The sequence below is a fragment of the Nilaparvata lugens genome, chromosome 12 (assembly GCF_014356525.2).
Source record: "Nilaparvata lugens isolate BPH chromosome 12, ASM1435652v1, whole genome shotgun sequence".
NCBI classification, from domain to species: Eukaryota; Metazoa; Arthropoda; class Insecta; order Hemiptera; family Delphacidae; genus Nilaparvata; species Nilaparvata lugens.
Genome location: NC_052515.1, coordinates 17,037,832 through 17,056,539, shown reverse-complemented (window position 1 = coordinate 17,056,539; position 18,708 = coordinate 17,037,832). Strand labels below are relative to the sequence as shown.

The 18,708-nt window shown below is 34.9% G+C and overlaps 1 protein-coding gene across 1 annotated transcript in view; it reads right to left on the bottom strand.

The window, feature by feature from the left end:
* Window positions 1-17,896, bottom strand: part of LOC120353923 — a 114,657-nt gene extending 96,761 nt beyond the window's left edge. Inside the window, exons 1-2 of the mRNA XM_039439465.1 lie at window positions 17,656-17,896; window positions 8,619-8,875 (exon numbers count right to left, since the gene is read on the bottom strand). Of these exons, the coding sequence (XP_039295399.1) occupies window positions 8,619-8,679 (61 nt within the window). The 5' untranslated portion in view covers window positions 8,680-8,875; window positions 17,656-17,896. The remainder of the gene's footprint in view (window positions 1-8,618; window positions 8,876-17,655) is intronic.
* Window positions 17,897-18,708: the final 812 nt, after the last annotated feature.

Below are 18,708 nucleotides of genomic sequence, written 5' to 3'. Positions count from 1 at the left end.
AGAGGATAAGAAAAATGGGAGAAGAAGCAGAAGATGTGAGAAAGAGAAGAGGGAGAAGAACATAAAAAAGAAGAAGAGAATAAGAAGAAGAAGAAGAAGAAGAAGAAGAAGAAGAAGAAGAGAAATTGGAAGTTTATCCCAATCCATGACTTCCATTCTTAACCAACTTTCTATTTGCTTTTTCATTCATAATTTCCTATAGAGAGATCCACTTCCTACGCGCTATCCTCTTTCAACTCCGCAACGTTGTCAGGACGTTTTCCAACAATGAAAGATCGATTAACAAATATTCAATCTCAATAATCATAGAAATCGATTATTTGATCATTGATAATTATATTTTCTCAACGAATTCAAGACAAGAATGAACCACTGTAAATTATTGCATCAGATATAACGCTATCAGCTTTCCTTTTTTCAAGGCTCTGGCAAGGCAAATAATAGGAATAGGATTGGAATAAAGATAGGAAAATAAGAAGAATGTGGAGAAGAGAATGATTAGTGGGAAGTAAGGACAGAAGAAGAGGAAGGAATGGAAAATTTTGGTCAAGTACACCTTTCGAATACATAATCATTATAGCATATGGTTGGAAAGAGGGAGATATTTCCGATTTACGCATGTTCCCTGCTTTGCCACTTCATTCTATAGGAGATCGCTGATACCGATGTATCTGATGTGAAATGAACTGTTCAGACTTGTTTAAGAAAATCAATTGTATTTGATTCGTCAACAAAATATATTTTCTCATGATTTCATAAGAAATTTTCACAATAATTGTGATTGAATATTTTGCCAATAAATCATATTTTGTACGTTGTTAAGAAACGATCTGGCAACTTTGCGTTGAGAGGAAAGAATATATCTGTCTGCTTTGTCAAATGATGGACAAGGATAGCATTAAAATGCCAATCGATCTAATACTGTCATTAATAACGTGGATCTCACAGTCGACACCAGGTATGTACATTTTAGTATCTGGCTTCCAAGTTGAACAAATATGAAAATTCCATCACAGAGCTGCTGTGGTGGATGTGAATGTTCCAGAGAGAGAGAGAGAGAGAGTGAGTGAGAGAGAGATTGATTGATTGATTGAGTAGTTTATTTATGTATATTGCAATATATACTGGCTTATACACTTATATACAATAGCTTACAATACAGCAAAATTATAGATGAATTTACAAAATATAAATTAAGAAATTATTGAGCTGTATTATGATATGAAAATAGTTTTGTGTGCAACTAGTGCGCAAAGTGACAGTTTGCTGCCCGAAAGAAACGTTCACGCCCGAGCTGTAGGCGAGGGCGGAATGGTTTCTTGAGTGCAGCAGAGGAACTCTGCGCACGTATTTCACATTAGTTTTTCCTACAGTTACCATTGAATATGAAAAGTGGGTAATTATGGGTAAAATTGCCTGAAAATGCATCACATGTTTTTCTGTGTAATTTTATTATTGATAAAAACCTTAATTTATTGTCAAATTGAATAAAAATGTTGTCCTTGGTTTAATCGATATACTAAATAATTTGCGCGTTGTGCTTTGTTGCACCTCGCTCACTATAGCAGCCGTCACTGTTACCAACTTCATTTTGATTTTGCTGCACTGTTCTCCATATACCCTAAGTATTTTGCGTTGCCAGTTGCAAGTCTGGAGTGCAGAAAATTTTTTCATACAGATACCCTGAAAAGTGACCATTTGTGCACTGATTGCAGGCTGCAAAGAATCACTTTTCCGCACTAGTGCGCAAAGTGAGTACTTTGCGACTCCAGATTTGCAGCATGACAAGCAAAATAGTTAGTAGGTTATATGAGCACCAGTGCAGCAAAATCAAAATCAAGTTGGTAAACAGTGAGTGGGCTGCTATAGGAGCAGAGTGCAATGAAGCACAACACGCTATTATTAAGTATATATTATAACCAAGGACAACGACAGCACAGTGCCACACAGCACACACCACACAGCCGCCTCGCATTCAAACACACATACATTATTCAGGCAATTTTACTCATAATTACCCACCTTTCATATTCAATGGTAACTGTAGGAAAAATTTAATGTGAAATCGTGCGCAAAGTTCGTTGCTGCACTCAAGAAACATTCCTTTTCTCTGCACTCAAGAAACGTTTCTTTTGATGCACAACTGTCACTTTGCGCACCAGTTGCACAAATAACTATCCGCACTAGAGCAGAAAAGTGATTCTATGCGTTCTGTATCAGTGCAGCAATGGCCACTTTTCAATGTAACTGTAGGAAATAGTATATTTCGCACCTAGGGTCGAAAATGTACGTTTTCGGCTCGAGATCGCGGTTTTCAAGTTCAAGACGAAGTCGAGAACTTGAAGGGTTCGAGAGCCGGAGAAAACATTTTTGCCCGTGTTGCGAACGCTATTTTTCGCCACACCAAAAAAAAAACTTCCCAATATTTATAAGAAATTGAAAAATTAATAAAAATTCAAACAGCCTATTTTGATAGTTTGAATCTTGGTTATGACAACTTTACTGTCAATTAATTTCAATATTACTAATTAATAATTTACAATAGTGACCATATTTTTATACTATTAATATTTCGAATAATTGTTTGAATTTTTATAGCTCGCACTTTGCGCCCGGTGCAATATCTCATGGATAGATGGATGGATAGAATTTTCATTACTATTTTGAAATAATGTGATGAAAAAAATAATATAATTGCATATTTCACAGTTTTGTCTCAAATATATCTAAAAAAAAGTTGATTGAAATTTAAATTATGGTAACAATATAAAAAATAGCTAATAAAAGTCGAAATTCATCGACAAAAAAAAAAATGTCATGACCGAGATTTGAACCTAGATCGTGTTTGTTATCACTGAGCTTTGAGTTCTGTTGTATTACGCCTTTACGCTCTCGGCTATGCATATTGTTGAACATAGAGGCCTGACTGATAACTCTTAGCATACACGTATACTGTAAACTAGACTTCTAAAAAAGTTTACTTCACTCCTAAAAGCGTACAACCTTTGACTATAGAAGAAGGTTGTTCTTTCTATAGAAGAAGGTTCTTTCTATAGTCAAAGGTACAACAGACTTTGGATCATGACTTATTATAAAATTAATATTAATATCTGTTTCACAATAAAATTTCACTCTGAATTAAGTCAGGTAACGTATGTAGGCTACTATAATATAGTGTATAGCGGCATATTAATTTGAAGCCGGTTTGCCGGCATTTTCACAACAAAATATTGCTCTGAAATCATAGAGAAAACATTCGAAGATTCAATCTTGAGTGGGCCTAATGTTTTTCTTATATGGTTCAATATTAAACAAAAATTATCTAAAAGTTTTAATAATGAATTACGGAAAAATTACTAGGAATTTTTTAGTCAAGGCTGAGTTTCACGGTAGGCTTACCTTAAACTTCAGATCTCTGCTGTATTTTCTTGTTATATAGTTGATTGTATTGCATTAAGAAGTGGATTCGATAATAAAAAAGAAACAATTATTACTCTACCTCACTTTAAATATGATACAATTATTGTACTTTGATTTCAAATTCGATTCTCACTTTCAAATACTTGCGATACGTACCTTTCTGACAATGGACAATGCAGCCATGTATTCATTGTTTGATATCAAAAACACATGTAAATATTAAATTATTAAACAGTAATTTATAAAATATATTATAGACATAATACCGCGATTCACGATACATAATATATAGATTATTACAGTCGTTATGAGATTATCTCTCTATGATTTTTGTGAGATCGGACACGATCAGCTGTTATTCAAGGTCATTTTACAGCCCTAGGGCCGTAAAGTTTTACCGGCCTGGTCGGAAAACAATCACTTTCGGCCTCCATATGACGCACGTAAACCAGCTCATTACATCCAAGTGTGGCGAAAAAGCAATTTGTAATAGCTATAGATAAAATAGATATATTGTTATGCATCTACATAAATGGCGGTGCTTTGGACATATCAATGTCCATTCTTCGGAAAGAATATCGAAGGATCCTTCCATAACTCTCTAAAAGGAAGAGAAGAGAGTGGGAGAGAGGAGAGCGAGAGAGATTGATTGATTGATTGATTGATTGAGTACTTTATTTATGTAGATTACAATATATACTGGCTTATACACTTATATACAATAGCTTACAATACAGCAAAGTTATAGATGAATTTACATAATATAGACTAAGAAAATAACTATTGAACTGTATATGATATGAAAAAGCAATTTGTAATATAATAACTATAGATAATAATCATATTGTTTGCATCTACATAAATTGGCGGAGCTTTGGACATATCAATGTCCATTCTTTGGGAAGAATATTAAAAATATCCTCCCCACTAACTCTCTACCAAAACGTAATTTCGTTATTTAAACTAAGGATTTATTTATTAATGGAAATATTGTAAAAGTTTTAATCAATATGAATATTGAAGAGAAAAAAAAACAGAAATTGATAAAGTAAAATAATTATATAGGTAGATAAGATCAAATAATTGATTAATAAAATGAAGTAGGCTGAAAGTAGATCAGGGTTATCAAATTCAGTAATATACAGTGGATAATGAAATAACATGAGTTATATAATATATATATATATACAATTCGTTCTATAACATGGTTTAAAGGTTTATATTGGTGGAATGGGTGAGGGATGGTTGTCATGTGATCGTTCTAGGCCGGACAGTTTCAGTCATTTGTTCCAAAATATGTTTTTTAAAGTCAGGTTGAAGCTCGCTCGGCTCTCGATAGACCTGATAGAAACAGGAAGTGTATTCCATGCACGACAGGCACTGACTAAGAAGGATTTTGTGAAAATAGTAGTTCGATGATTGGGTATCCTTAAAGTACTTTCTCCGGTTCTAGTATGTGAAGCATCTATCCTCCTACCTTCAGAGACAAATTTGAAATCATCTTTAAAATAGTTCGGATTACCGTATTTCAAGATATCTCTAACAAGCTTGACTATTCGAAAAAGCCTCTGATCGGGAAGCTTCAATGTTGAACTAGCAATGTGGGCTGGGGTGATATGATCATGGCGTTGGAGAGAGTAGACGAAACGTAGACAATAATTTTGGCAACGCTGTAGTTTATCATTCAGAGTGACTTGCATATCTTAAGAACAGAATTACAATACATTAAATGTGGGAAGATGAGAGATTGAACCAATAATAATTTAATGTTTCTAGGGAGGATATCGTGCATTTTCTTCAATGCATGCATGGCTGAGAATACCTTTTTACAAGTTTTGTTCACTTGTTCTGACCAGTCAAGAGTATTATTCATAATAATGCCTAAATTTTTAACTGAGCTACAGTAAGGAATGTCATTACCGTCTACACTAATTTTGTGAATCGATTCAAGGTCAATATTGTTTATAAGACGAGAATATCCAATTATAATGGGTTGTGTTTTGATGGGATTAAGCTTAAGGCCATTTTTCTTTGTCCATTCCACTATCGAATTGATATCCTGATTCATTATTCCAACTGTTTCATTAATTTTTGTTATGGGACAGCTTAAATAGATTTGAAGGTCGTCTGCATAAGTATGGAAACTGGAGAATTTGATAATGGAAGAAAGGTCATTAGCATACAAAGTGAAGAGGAGAGGGCCTAAAATTGAACCTTGTGGTACTCCATGCATAACGTTTTTCCAAGTTGACTTTTGTCACCGACAGATACACATTGTTTCCTACCTAATAGATAGGATTTAAACCAAACTAACGAGTTGTGACTGAACCAAGAATAGCCAACTTATTCAGAAGGACTGTATGATCAACAGTATCGAATGCTTTAGAAAAATCAATAGGGTGAGGATGGTGCATTTTCTTTGGTCCATAGCTAACCTTATATCATCAGTGACACGAAGCAGAGCTGTCTCAGTTGAATGGATTTTCTAAAGCCTGATTGAAAGTTATGAAGCTTACTATTGTTGTCTAGAAATTTTACAACTTGAGCATGAATGAGTCTTTCTAGCACTTTGGACAATGCAGGTAAAATACTGATTGGTCTAAAATCCTCAACTTTATTGGGTGATGGAACTTTATTTAGAGGGCGACCAGAGCAAACTTCCAGTTTTCAGGGAAAATGCCTTCTTCAAGTGACTTGTTGAAAATGTATGTATGGTTGGTAAAACAGCAAATAACATCTTCTTGATAAATTTAATAGGAATTTTGTCTACACCGTAGCATTACTATGAATACGTTGAATTGCTCTGAAAGTGTCTTCTTCTGAGATTGGATGGAAATGAAATTGATCAGTGATTGGTAAATCTAAGTTTGTACCTGCTCTTCAAGATCATCTATATGATTAGCAATGACAACTTCGTCGCGTTGGTTAGAGTGTGAAACGAAATGGTCTTTATATTATTCAATGGTAAGTAAATTTGTGGATTCGATTTCTGTTTGCCAAGCCCGAATTCTTTTATTCCCTGCCAAAGTGATTTAGAGTCTTGTCTATTGTTTGTCATAAACGAATTCAAGTACCTAATCTTTGAGTTCCGTAATTCCTGTTTAACCCTATTTCTAAGGCTCCTATACTCTATCAAACTGTCCAAGTCAAATGTCTTTTTAAATTTTCTATGTGCTTTGTCTCTACGTCCCATCATCTTAAGTATGTCTTCAGTCATCCACGGTACTCGTCGTTTTCTATTAATCCTCCTTGTCACATAAGGTGCATGTTTGTCATACAAAGTCAAAGTCCAATTCTCGAAAGTCTTGACCATGTCATCAACTGAGGGTAATGCTTCAATTTGATGCCATGGAGTCTGAGCCACATCAGTCAGGAAGGCGGCTTCATCAAAGTTTTTGAAGTCTCTATAAGTGATAATTTTCTGTTCTGGCTTGGGTATCTTATGGGAAAGTACACAGTAGATCAAATCATGTCTAGAAATAGCTGGGACTGAGATTTGGCCTGCTTGAACAACCTCATTGGGATCACTAACAATGAGAAGGTCAATGAGTGTGTCTGATTCATTAGTATGATGAGTTGGATCGAGAGGTAAAATAGTCATGTTTAGGCATTGGAAAATTGTAGTCAGTTGAAAGTAGTCAAAGTTACGATTTGTCATGTTCAAGTCGGTGTTCATATCCCCCATAACTAGTATACGGTTATAACAAGGCATAAGAGAAAGCAAGGCATTTTCGAAATCTGTGAAATGACCTATTTTTGGTGGGCGATAACAGATACCAACGAGTAATTTATCAGTACTAGATAAGGATAATTCAAGTAGCATAAACTCTGGTCTGGAACAATACTCTTGTTTAGATGTGATTAAAACTTTGTTTTGATACCATCTTTCACATAAATTGCTACACCCCCACAAGCTTTATTTAATCTATCATTCCGGAAAAGATTATATCCAGGCAATGCAACAAAATTTGATGAAATACTAGGCTTCAAAAATGATTCGGAAATTCCGATTATATTGAAGTCCTGAAAACGGAAGATTGCTCTGAGTTCATCAATGTGGCAACTTAGGGATTGTACGTTAAGGTGAGCAGCCTTGAAAAGTTTTTTGAAAGAGTGGAGCTTATTTGCTAGAAACATACCTGCGTCATTATTACTATTATTGAAATAATCATACCTACTTGAGGGCGAGCGAGCTGACGTGTCAGTGAGAGGCATCATGGAAGCAGCAGACCAATCGTGAACCGACATCAGAACGACACATGACGGGGAAAATGGGGATGAAACTGATAAAACTTAACCTAGATGAAAAAGTCTCTTGATTCGAGTGCATTCAGTATGCCTTGACAGTTCGGCTCCCTTCACTATTTAAAGCACTAGTTCAAAAATTCACTAAACACAATAAGATGTAGATGTGTGGAGTTTCGGTGATGAATAATCCTAATGGTGAATAAGATGAAGATGGAGCCGAACTGACACACGTTTACTCACTTGACATAACCAAGAGAGAACCTCTGACAGAGTGACAGAGAGAGAGAGAGAGAGAGAGACAGAGAGAGAGCATGAGAGAGAGTAAGAGAGCGATTGAGAGGAGGGGGGAGTGATAATGATTTGTCAAAGAGGCTGTGAGAGAGAGAGAGAAAGAGATAAAGTTTGACAGAGAGTGAGGGTGAGAAATTTTAAATCTGTTCAGTTGGGGAAGATTTATTAATTGGGACTGTTTGTTCAAGCAGTTAGGGGTTGAGAGTTCGGGTTGAATTCCAAAACAGAAATATTCTGAAATTCAACCCTAACTCCTATATAGTGAGGTCCATGTTATAATGGCAGAGAAGGAAAATAGGAAATCAGCATTGTCGAATCTCTGCCTTGCCTCTTCATTTTTTACAAAAAGTTTTGAAGTCTTTCACTTTGATGACGCAACAATGTATGACGTCATTATGCGTGTCCTATCGATAGTGGCCAGCTTCAGATTTAATAAATTCATCAAACAATTGAGGCCACACGACCGGAGAAATGATTCAAAACATCCTGGAGAACTGAAAGAATATAAACTTTCAATTCGTGCTTATAATGATCGCAATGAAAAATCTAAATTGCTTTTTACTCCTCAAGCATGCACCTTTCGTGGGACACTCTGTATTTCGGTAAACATATCAATTTCAATAATGAATGAATATATAATAATTTGAATATTCACTCACCTGTTTCGGGAGTGGCGCTAGTGGAAAGATGTATCAGCTGAATTAGCAGGAAGGCTATCATATCGGCGTACACAAAATGGCATCCAAAATTGTTCAAATTCCGATGTTAACCACACTACTTAACATTTTTATAACATTTTCCACAGCAGTAGTAAATAGCAGTTCTAACGACGTGAAAAATGATACACATCAACTTGGATAACTTGAAGCTTTTTGAATCACTCTACACAAAGAACAAGACACAATTTCGAAAAAGACTATTAGGCCGGTATTAGACTAGGTAGCCAGGCGACCGTCGCCAGTTTATGTTTTGAAATTTGTCTCCATAATAACATAATTATTATGATTATGATCTTCAATATCCATCAATTTTAGTGACAAATTCCAAAACATGAGCTGGCGACGGTGGCCTGGCTATCTAGTCTAATACCGGCTTACAGTGATACACCTATCAACTACGCAATCACGCTTCTGCTAACCACCTGTTTTCCTTTTATTTGTAAATCACTGTGATAAAGCTATGTTGTAATCTATACTATAATAACGGAAAGAACATGCTTATAAACACGTATGACATAGGAAAATCATGATTGACGCATCATCACGTCTGAACTACTGGACTGACTAACTTGAACTATTCTTCCATTCAAAATATTGCAAATTAGATAGATTAAATAGATTATTAATTTACCGAGAACTTTTAATAGGCCAATTTCAAATTCTTCAAGATTTCCGTAGGTCAAATTTTCAGATTGTCAAGTATTTGATTGGACACTTGCGGAGCACGGGTCACCTGCCGCTGCCAGTGTAGAATGATTCTTGAGATATCTAGGGGACTATTCCACATAGAAACGCATCTGTAACAGTGACTGAGAAAGAGAGGGAGAAAGAGAGGGAGAAAGAGAGTGAGAGGAAGAGTGATAGTGTGTGAGAGAAAGAGAGAGAGGGCTAGAGAGAATGATAGTGAAGAAATATTTATTCTCCCTCTCCTGGAGATTGGAGAATATCCAACTCTGCAGCTTTCAACAGTGGTTTACAGCAATGTTACAATCTCAAAATGGCACATCAATTTCATTAAATGCTATTTAATTGTCTGCTTGAACGAGCTATTATTCTTCACTATAATTAATCTCCTATCATTTTCTTCTCCTGCTTCCTCTACGTTTTCTTCTTCTTCTTCTCCTTTGCCTAATCCTACTCACCTATTTCTTTTTCTCCTCCTCTGCCTTTACAGAGAGTGAGTGAGTGTGTGTGAGAGAGAGAGTGAGAGTGAGTGAGAGAGAGAGAGTGATTGTGAGAGTGATCAATACTCCATGTCATTCTAGGAACCATAGTGAGGTCCACGTTATAATGGCAGTGGAGAAAGATATAGGAAAACAGGAGCGTTGCTGATTCTCTGCCTCACAACTGCCATCTATAGAGGATAGCTGATACCGGTATATATACCGCAATCATCTTATAAGGATTGACAAGACAGAAATTCGTCAACATTGCTCTTCTATTTTTCCACTGACATTATAATGTGGACCTATAGTAAGAGCACTATAGTAAGTTATTTAGTTATATTCATAAACTAGACTTAAATTGAATGACGTGTAGAATAGAATAGAATAAACTAAATGAAATGAAATCAAATCCATATATTGTTAATATAATGAAGTAATAATATGAAATTACTAGTCGGCATGGTCGCTTCGCACGCCTTATCTGTCTAGCCAGGGGGACTCGCTTCGCTCAGCTGCATTCTTCATTTGAGTTGGCTTCCTTCCGTCAAATAGTCAAATACAACCCTTCCACAAAAACAACGCCTAATACAACACTTTCTACTTCAGCTGAACATTATGTAACAAATTTTTTGTCATAGTCATTCAATTTCAGCTGTTTTACATGTTCACATGCATGAAATTATGCCGGCAAATAGCTGATTGTAGAACAAATAAGCATATTATGATTCTCATGACAGCATACTATACTGTAATAGAATAATGTTTTCTTTACAGTCGAGTATGTTTCCTGGTTCCGAAATATGAACAGCAGAATTGCTACAACAAAAAAAAACACCTTTTAGCGTTCCAGGTGGGAGTTTTGTCATCTACAATCAAGAAATTCCTGATTCGGAATTTGTAAACTAGGTTATGTTTACAGAATGCATATAGTAACTTCAGCACAATCAGGTAATGTTTTCTTTTTCCGAATTATTCTTCTTTAGATTATTATGACAAAAATATGGTGTACTTTACGAGGATGTGAATGTCTCTTGCAGGGCTCGGTGAAATTCTAGTCTCGGCTTTTTCTTGCCTTGCGAACGGGCCCTTTTCGTCCACGTGACGTAAAATACTATGAACATTTTCTCTCAATTGATTCTTGTACAAACATCAGAGAACGCAGAAAAACACGGTGAAATAGCCTATATTGGGCGTATCATTGGCGTAGTCCCAAAGTCCTCTCAAGACCCTAGCTGAGCTTCTGTACCAAATTTTCTGTCAATAAGTTCTTGAGGAAAAAAACGCAGATTTTGAAGGTATCTCACTATTTTTTCGAATGTGTTCTTAGTGCATCTATGAAAGGCAAACTGAACAAAACCTGCCAAATTTGAACGTATTTGGTCCATTAGATTTTCAGTTTTGTTGATTATGAATAAATGAGTGAGTGAATGAGTGAATGAGGAAGAGAAAGCAAAACGCTGAGAAATGCAACTTTCAAACCACCCTCATCCCCTTAGCACATGGCTTAGGAATGGGGACTTTTGATATGTTCTCCTCCCAAATAGTCTCAACAAAGCTGCAAAGTCAAAAATTTTGTTTAAAACATTCCCTCCAAATTCCGTTGTCAATTGGTTCAAAAATGGAGATTTCACACTCGACACTAAAGCTGCTGCAAAAGGTGTAGGGAAATTCGTAATAGTGTGAAATTATACATCACATTGAAGAGTATTTAATGCTCTATAAGCTTATAATCAACATGGATTTCTTTCATCGATTTTTAAAAAGTTATAAGAGCAAAAAAAGAAAAAAAATGGTGGCAAACGTGTTTTTTTTTCAAAAACGCCTTCAAAAGCGGATATATTAAAAACTAGAGAAGATATAAGAAAAATTGTAGAATGAATATTGTAGGAAATTATGTGAGCCTCAATTTGTTATATGACAGTCAAATCCTTAAGATACATAGTTTTTGAGTTTTATGCGATAAACCAAAAAATGGTACCTTCAAACCACCCCACCCCCTTATCACAGGGGATAGTGTTGGGGACTTTTGATATGTCTACCTCCTTACTACCCTTGACAAAACTGTGGGGTCAAAAATATCGTCTTCCCAAATTTTCCCTCTATACCCTTTTTTGAGCATTCATTTCCTGGACTATATGACAAATTTTAGATCTCTTGTGAAAGATCTTGCATAAGTTTTGACTTCCTACGGATTGTTATTTTTATTTTTCAATCAGGCTCTCTGTATTTTTATGTGAGACTGTTGGATTCTCTTGAAGATATACATTAGTTCTGTGACCCATTTCAAGGTTAGATACTTATTCAGAATTGAATGAGGATAGATACTATATTGAATAATATTAGATACTTATTTAGAATTGAATAATAATCTTCGTTTCTTAAAAAGAATGAGTTTTTTCTTATTACAATTATTTTTCAACATGCGTTCAAAACTAATTAATCTAGTTATGGAAAAGAGGTTCTCGTAGTATGGTAAGGAGTGCAGATATCCATATAAAAAAACTTGATCCAGTTTCATTTCCTAAAAAAATCAATCTGGTATTGAATGAATACGATATGAGTATCGATGATTGCTAAAATTGGCTTAGGGTGAAATTTCAAGACCGAATCTTCGAGGATATCCCGAGAGGTTTCTGACTAAACTATGAAGATGACAAATCTTGTGAATTAGAGTTGATGTATCTTCCTAGTCACAACCAGACTTCAATTATTCGGAAGACTGTTATTTGAATACCACAAGTCCAAAATTGCTGAAATTCCAGTTAGTAACTGTTAAAATATTGGAACAATAGCTCCAGATAATATTGTAGTCACTTTAGAAGCTCTTTTTGTACTTAAGTATTTCGAAATTTATGAAAAATATATACCTTCAACTCAATCAACTTCCGAAATAATTGAGTTCCAATCTATACAAAAAGTATATATTTTTTCTACTCTATAAGTTTATTAACAGTAACAGAAGTGATGTGAATTCAATGAAATTGATTTCACCCTGTTTTATCATTTTTAAAAGAATAAGTGTAAAGTATCATATACTGTACATTATATAATTTTCACTGTATCAATATTAATACTGATAACAATCTATTAAACCATCGTTTTCGACATTTTTTTGAGTTTTTATTCATTAAAAATTATCTGATCATTCTTATCATCCATTTAATGAGAAAAGTAATATTATAAGTTCAAATTTATTCTCTTTACAAAATTTGGATGAAAAAATACCGTCTTAATTTGTTTTATACTAAACAAATATTCAAATCCATATAACAGTATCTCAGAATATCAGATTTTTTTTTAAACTCGATTTAATATCAATCTCCGTTGCTAAACGTCAAGTCTGATTACCTACAAACAATTTATAAACTTTCAGTTTGGCTGCTGCCAATCAATAATATTTCTCTATTGTAAACTACTTTTCAAAAGCTGTCCCTTTATTTTACATATACATAAAAAAGGAAATTGTTTTTCACTATATGAGTCGCTCTAAGATGAAAAATAAATAGTCTAATAGTCTTCAGTATCATCCGTAAAAACGTAGGGTGATACAACGATTTTTAAAAACATCGATGTTCAAAAACATCAATGTTTACTGTTCGATGTTTCACTTATCGATGTTAAGGTGAAAAAAACATCGATGTTTAAAACATTTAGTTTTAAAGACTGATGTTTAAATCTGTTGTCACTTAAATGTGACACTTAACTTCAGTGTTTTACTCAATTAAACACTTGTTTAAAACATCGATGTTTTGTCTTTCGATACCCATCCCTAGTGTTAATGGGAAGGATATTATCTCTCTTCCTTTTCTGAGAGTCGACAATATTGTTTGTTGAAACACCGCCTATGTAGTTATATCACAATATAATTTAATCCCAATTTATCTAAATGCACTTAATCTTTATTCTGCTTTATTAATTTCTCATACTCTTGTGAAATTCGTTGGACAATTATTATCTTTACTGTCATTTGATGTAAATTATTGAATAAGCTAGAATGTATTGTAACATATATGAATGAAGAATTCTAATCAGATTTGAAGATATATTCTTTTTTATTATTTTTTCTATTTTCCCTTTCTCTTTCCTTTCGCCATCTCTATTTTTTTTTTTTTGGCAGTGACATGGAAAAATGATGTTGGATTTTATTCTCGGCATTTTTTTTGAGTGACTGCTAGGAAATGAAACATTTATTCTGTCATACATCCCACTCATTTCTTCTTCTTCCTCTATCCTTCTTTTTCTCCTTATTCTACTCATTTTCTTGAGGAATAGAATATAATATTAAATATCTCAAACTAGAATGAACAGTTAATATTACATGAGATATACCAGTATCAGCTATCCAGTATAAAAGGCAGTGCAAGGCAGAGAATCGGCAACGTTGTTCTGCTCTCTTTCTCTACTGTCATTATAACGTGGACCTTACTATACATGATAGACATTGTATACATGTATAATAAATTTCGAGCTTTGTTTGCTTGGGGCTATTTAGCTACAGTATGGTAATATTCTTGCTTCAGCCTTGTGATGTTGTTTTACCTTAATTCGTATAATAATATTCGAATGATAGCATTACCAATGTTAATCAAATACTGCTATTATAACGTGCTCTGTAGCATTAACGTGCCCTGGAGAAAACAAGGTTCTTCTTCTTCCTGTTCTTCTCCTCCTGCCATCTTCTTCTTCCTCTTCTTCTCCTCCTGTCTTCTTCTTCTTCTTTTTCTTCTTCCTCTTCTAGCTTTGTCCGGCAAGGGCTAATTTGGTTTTGTATTATGGAATCCCTTTCGTATAAGGTACCAAGAACAATAACAGGGCAATTTCTAGGGCTCTAGAGAATAATAATAATAATAATAATTCCCTTTGTCCTTTTGCTAAGTTGGACAGTTCGTGAATTTTTATGGAAGAGAGTGAGTGAGAGAGAGTGAGAGAGAGAGCTAGAGAGAGAGAGAGAGAGAGAGAGAGAGAGAGAGAGAGAGAGAGAGAGAGAGAGAGAGAGAGAGAGAGAGAGAGAGAGAGTGAGTGAGATAGAGTGAGAGAGAGAAATAATGTGAGCTAATGAGGAAGTGAGTGTTGGAGGGTGAGTGTTATGAAGTAAGGAAGAGAGGAAGAGAAGAAGAGGGTGTGTGAGGGAGAAAATGATCAGAAGTGATGGGGGGGGGGGATTGAGGCGATTAAGGCTGAACTGTTTCAGTGCAATAAATGCAATACCTACCACTACCACATCGTGAGCGAAAGGAGTGTGAAGATGGAGATGGTGTGAGAGAAGGTGTAAAGGGTGATGATGGAAAAAGTGGAAAATGAGGAGGAGTGGAAGGAGAAGGAGGAGGAGGAGGATAAGAACGATGAGAAGGAAGAGGATGAGAAAGAGTATGAGGAAGAGGAGGAGGATGAGGTGCAGGAGGAGAAAAGAGGGAAAAAGAAGATGGAGAAGAAGGAGAAGGAGTGGAAAAAGTAAATGAGAGATTAAAGTTGAAAGAAGAAGACGAAGAAGAGGAATGAGATAAAGAGTTGTGGATAAAGAGAGGGAAATAAGGAGTAGGAGAAGAAGTAGGAGTCAGGGAAGGTCAAGAAGGAGGACAAGGAAAAAAATCTGAATAGGGAGAAGAGAGCTATAGAAGGAGAAGAAGAGAAAGAAGAAGATGAAGAAGAAGAAGAAGAAGAAGGAGGAGGAGAAGAAGAAGAAGAAGAAGAAGAAGAAGAAGAAGAGAAAGAAGAAGATGAAGAAGAAGAAGAAGAAGGAGGAGGAGAAGAAGAAGAAGAAGGGAAAGAAGAAGAATATGAAAAAGAAAAACAGGAATAATGGAGAGATATGAGTGAGGGAAGAAGGATTAGATAAAGGATCTTTATCAAATTTATGTATGTTATAATATCTACTGGCGTATACACTAATTTACATAACAAATAATAGAAGTGATAATCATTCAACTGATTTTACAAATTGTTAAAAAGAAGGAAGAGATGGAGGAGGAGGAGGACAAGAAGAAGAAGAAAACTTTATTTTATTCTCCTTTCTCTTTTTTTCCGTTTTCATCCTATTTCTCTTACCATTTCCTCTCTCTTTCGACCTCCTTATGATATGAGGTAAAGAAAACAGCCCAGATGCAGTTTCATCATTCTCGAATTGAAAAAAAAATCGTCTTCAAATTTGGAGCCAAAACTACCTATACCATGGATTATCTTCTTATACTATCTTTTCTTCATAAATGATACAGTATCACCACAATATAATGCAGTATCACCACAATATAATACAGTATTATCTTAATATGATACACTATCATCTCAAATAATACACAACACCATAATCTGATACAAAACTTCCAAACTGAATTAATTCTTCAAACCATGGGATAATAATCTTATCCTATCTTTTTTTTATGATTTCAGTATAATCATTCTCAGAACGCAACTTTCAACTTCAATTCGAGGATTGAGGGACAAGTCTCGGATCGTTCACCTTTTACCAAAAACAGATCGCTTCTACAGGGAGGCTCACGTTACAATGGAAGTAGAGAACGATAGGAGTACATGTCATATTCTGTCCTGCCACGGCCTTCTATAGAGGATAGCTGATAACGATATATCTGACAACGTTGCGGAGCTCGAAAATGATTTATAGTGCCATCTCGAATGATAGCAACACCAATGTTAATCAAATACTGCCTTTATAAAGTGGACCTAAATAGTTTATTCTCTTATTGCTTATCATTTTCAACTCATGATTTCTCTCGTTCATTCACTCTTTGTTTATTATTGCACTTTCTATAGTGAGGCATACGTTATAATGACAGTATTTGATGTTGCTATCATTCGACAAAGCAGATAGCGCTATCCTTTTCTAGCTCTGCAACATTGCCAGATCGTTATCTACAAAATACTTAATCTTAATTATGAAAATGTCTCATTTAATCATTGCAAAATATTTACTCGACAAATATAAGATATAATTGATTATTTTAAACAACAATGAACAGTTAATATCATCAGATATCATTTTGAACAAGAACAAATATAGCTGCGAGTTACTCGTAAAATGCAAATGATTGTTCATTTTGAACAAGAACAAGATCATTTTGAACTGGATCGAATCCGTATCATGTCTGGTTTGTTATAATGTGGTCCATTTTGAGTTTAAGCCACCAGCTCATTGAATTCAGTTTCAGCTTTGACTGTGCAAATGGCCCTAAATTCAAATCAGATATGCCGGTATCAGCTATCCTCTATAGAAGACAGTGGCAGTACAAACTTGACCTACTGGGAGCTGGAAGCAATGAAAATAAGCCTATAACCATCCTCGGTAATTTGAGAATCTGCATGCAAAATTGCAAGTAAATCAGTCTAGTAGTTCAAACGAGATGATGCGTCATTCGTGAATTTCCTATCCCGTACGTGTATAAGCCAATTCCTTCATTCATAATACAATATAGTATAGATATAGGAGAATAAGAAGATATAGATAGAAGGAGAATGTAACCGTTAAATACACTATTTTATCTATGACCACTCTCTTTACGAATTGAAAACTTGATAAACTGAAAACTTAACTTAGTGGAATCTTGAAAAATTTGAAATTGGCCTATGTTATAACTTTAGACCAGTTATAGAACTATAACTATAACTATAGTTATAGTTCTATAACTGGTCTAAGGTTATAACCATCCTCAGTGAATTGAAAATCTGTATGCGGAATTTCAAGTTAATCAGTTGAGTATTTCAAACGTGGTGATGCGTCATTTGTGTACCTCTTATCCCCACATGTATGAGCAAATTCCTTCCTTCATTATTATTATTATGGATAGATAGATACCTACTTTTATCCAAACCCCGTTAACACGTATATCGGAACTATTTCCGTTTTTATCCGAAACTCGCTATAACGAAACTATATTATATTCACAATCCACAAAAAATCTCGACATCACTATTCAGTTATTACCTACTCCTATCCAAACCCCGTTACCACGTATCTCGTTTATCTGAATCACGCTATCACGTAACTATGAATTCACAATATCTGGACTTCGAGTAGCAGGGGGTTCCGTCCGATTTGAGTTCCTATTGGCGACTGAAGAGTGGACTCCGAAGTTCGAGAGAATGCGCATGTCAACCCCATTAGTACCAAAAACTGCCGCTATAGTTAGGTCCATGTTATAATAGCAGTGGAGAAAGATGGAAGAACAGCGTTGCTGATTTTCTGCCTTGTCACTGTCTCCTATAGAGGATAGCTGATACCGGTATATCTGATATATGAATTTAGGGCCGTTTGCACAGTCAAAGCTGAAACCGAATTCAATGGGCTGGTGGCTTAAACTTAAAATGAACTACATTATAACAAACGAGACTTGATACGGATTTAATCCAGTTTAAAATTATCTTGTTCTTGTTCAAAATGATCAATCATTTGCATTCTACAAGTTACTCGCACCTATATTATTGAGGTCCACGTTTTGATGGCAGTATTTGATCAGTGTTCCAATCCTTGTCTATCATTCATCAAAGCAGATGGCGGTGTCCTTTCCCACCTTCAAAACGCTACCAGATCGTATTTTAACAATATAAATATATAATTTTTCAACAGAATATTCAATATCAACAACAAAATTAAGATTCAATCATTGCCAATATGTACTATTGACGAACAAAATATAATTATTTTAAAAAAGGATTGATATTACATTACTAGCAGGTAAAAAATTGACAAACTGAAAACTTGAAGAATTTAAAAAATGCCTATAAACATCCTCGGTAAATAAGGAATTTCTATACAAAATTTTAAGCTAATCAGTCTAGTAGTTTAGACGTGATGATGCGTGTCATTCGTGAATTTTCTATCCCGTACGTGTATAAGGCAATAATTCTTTCCT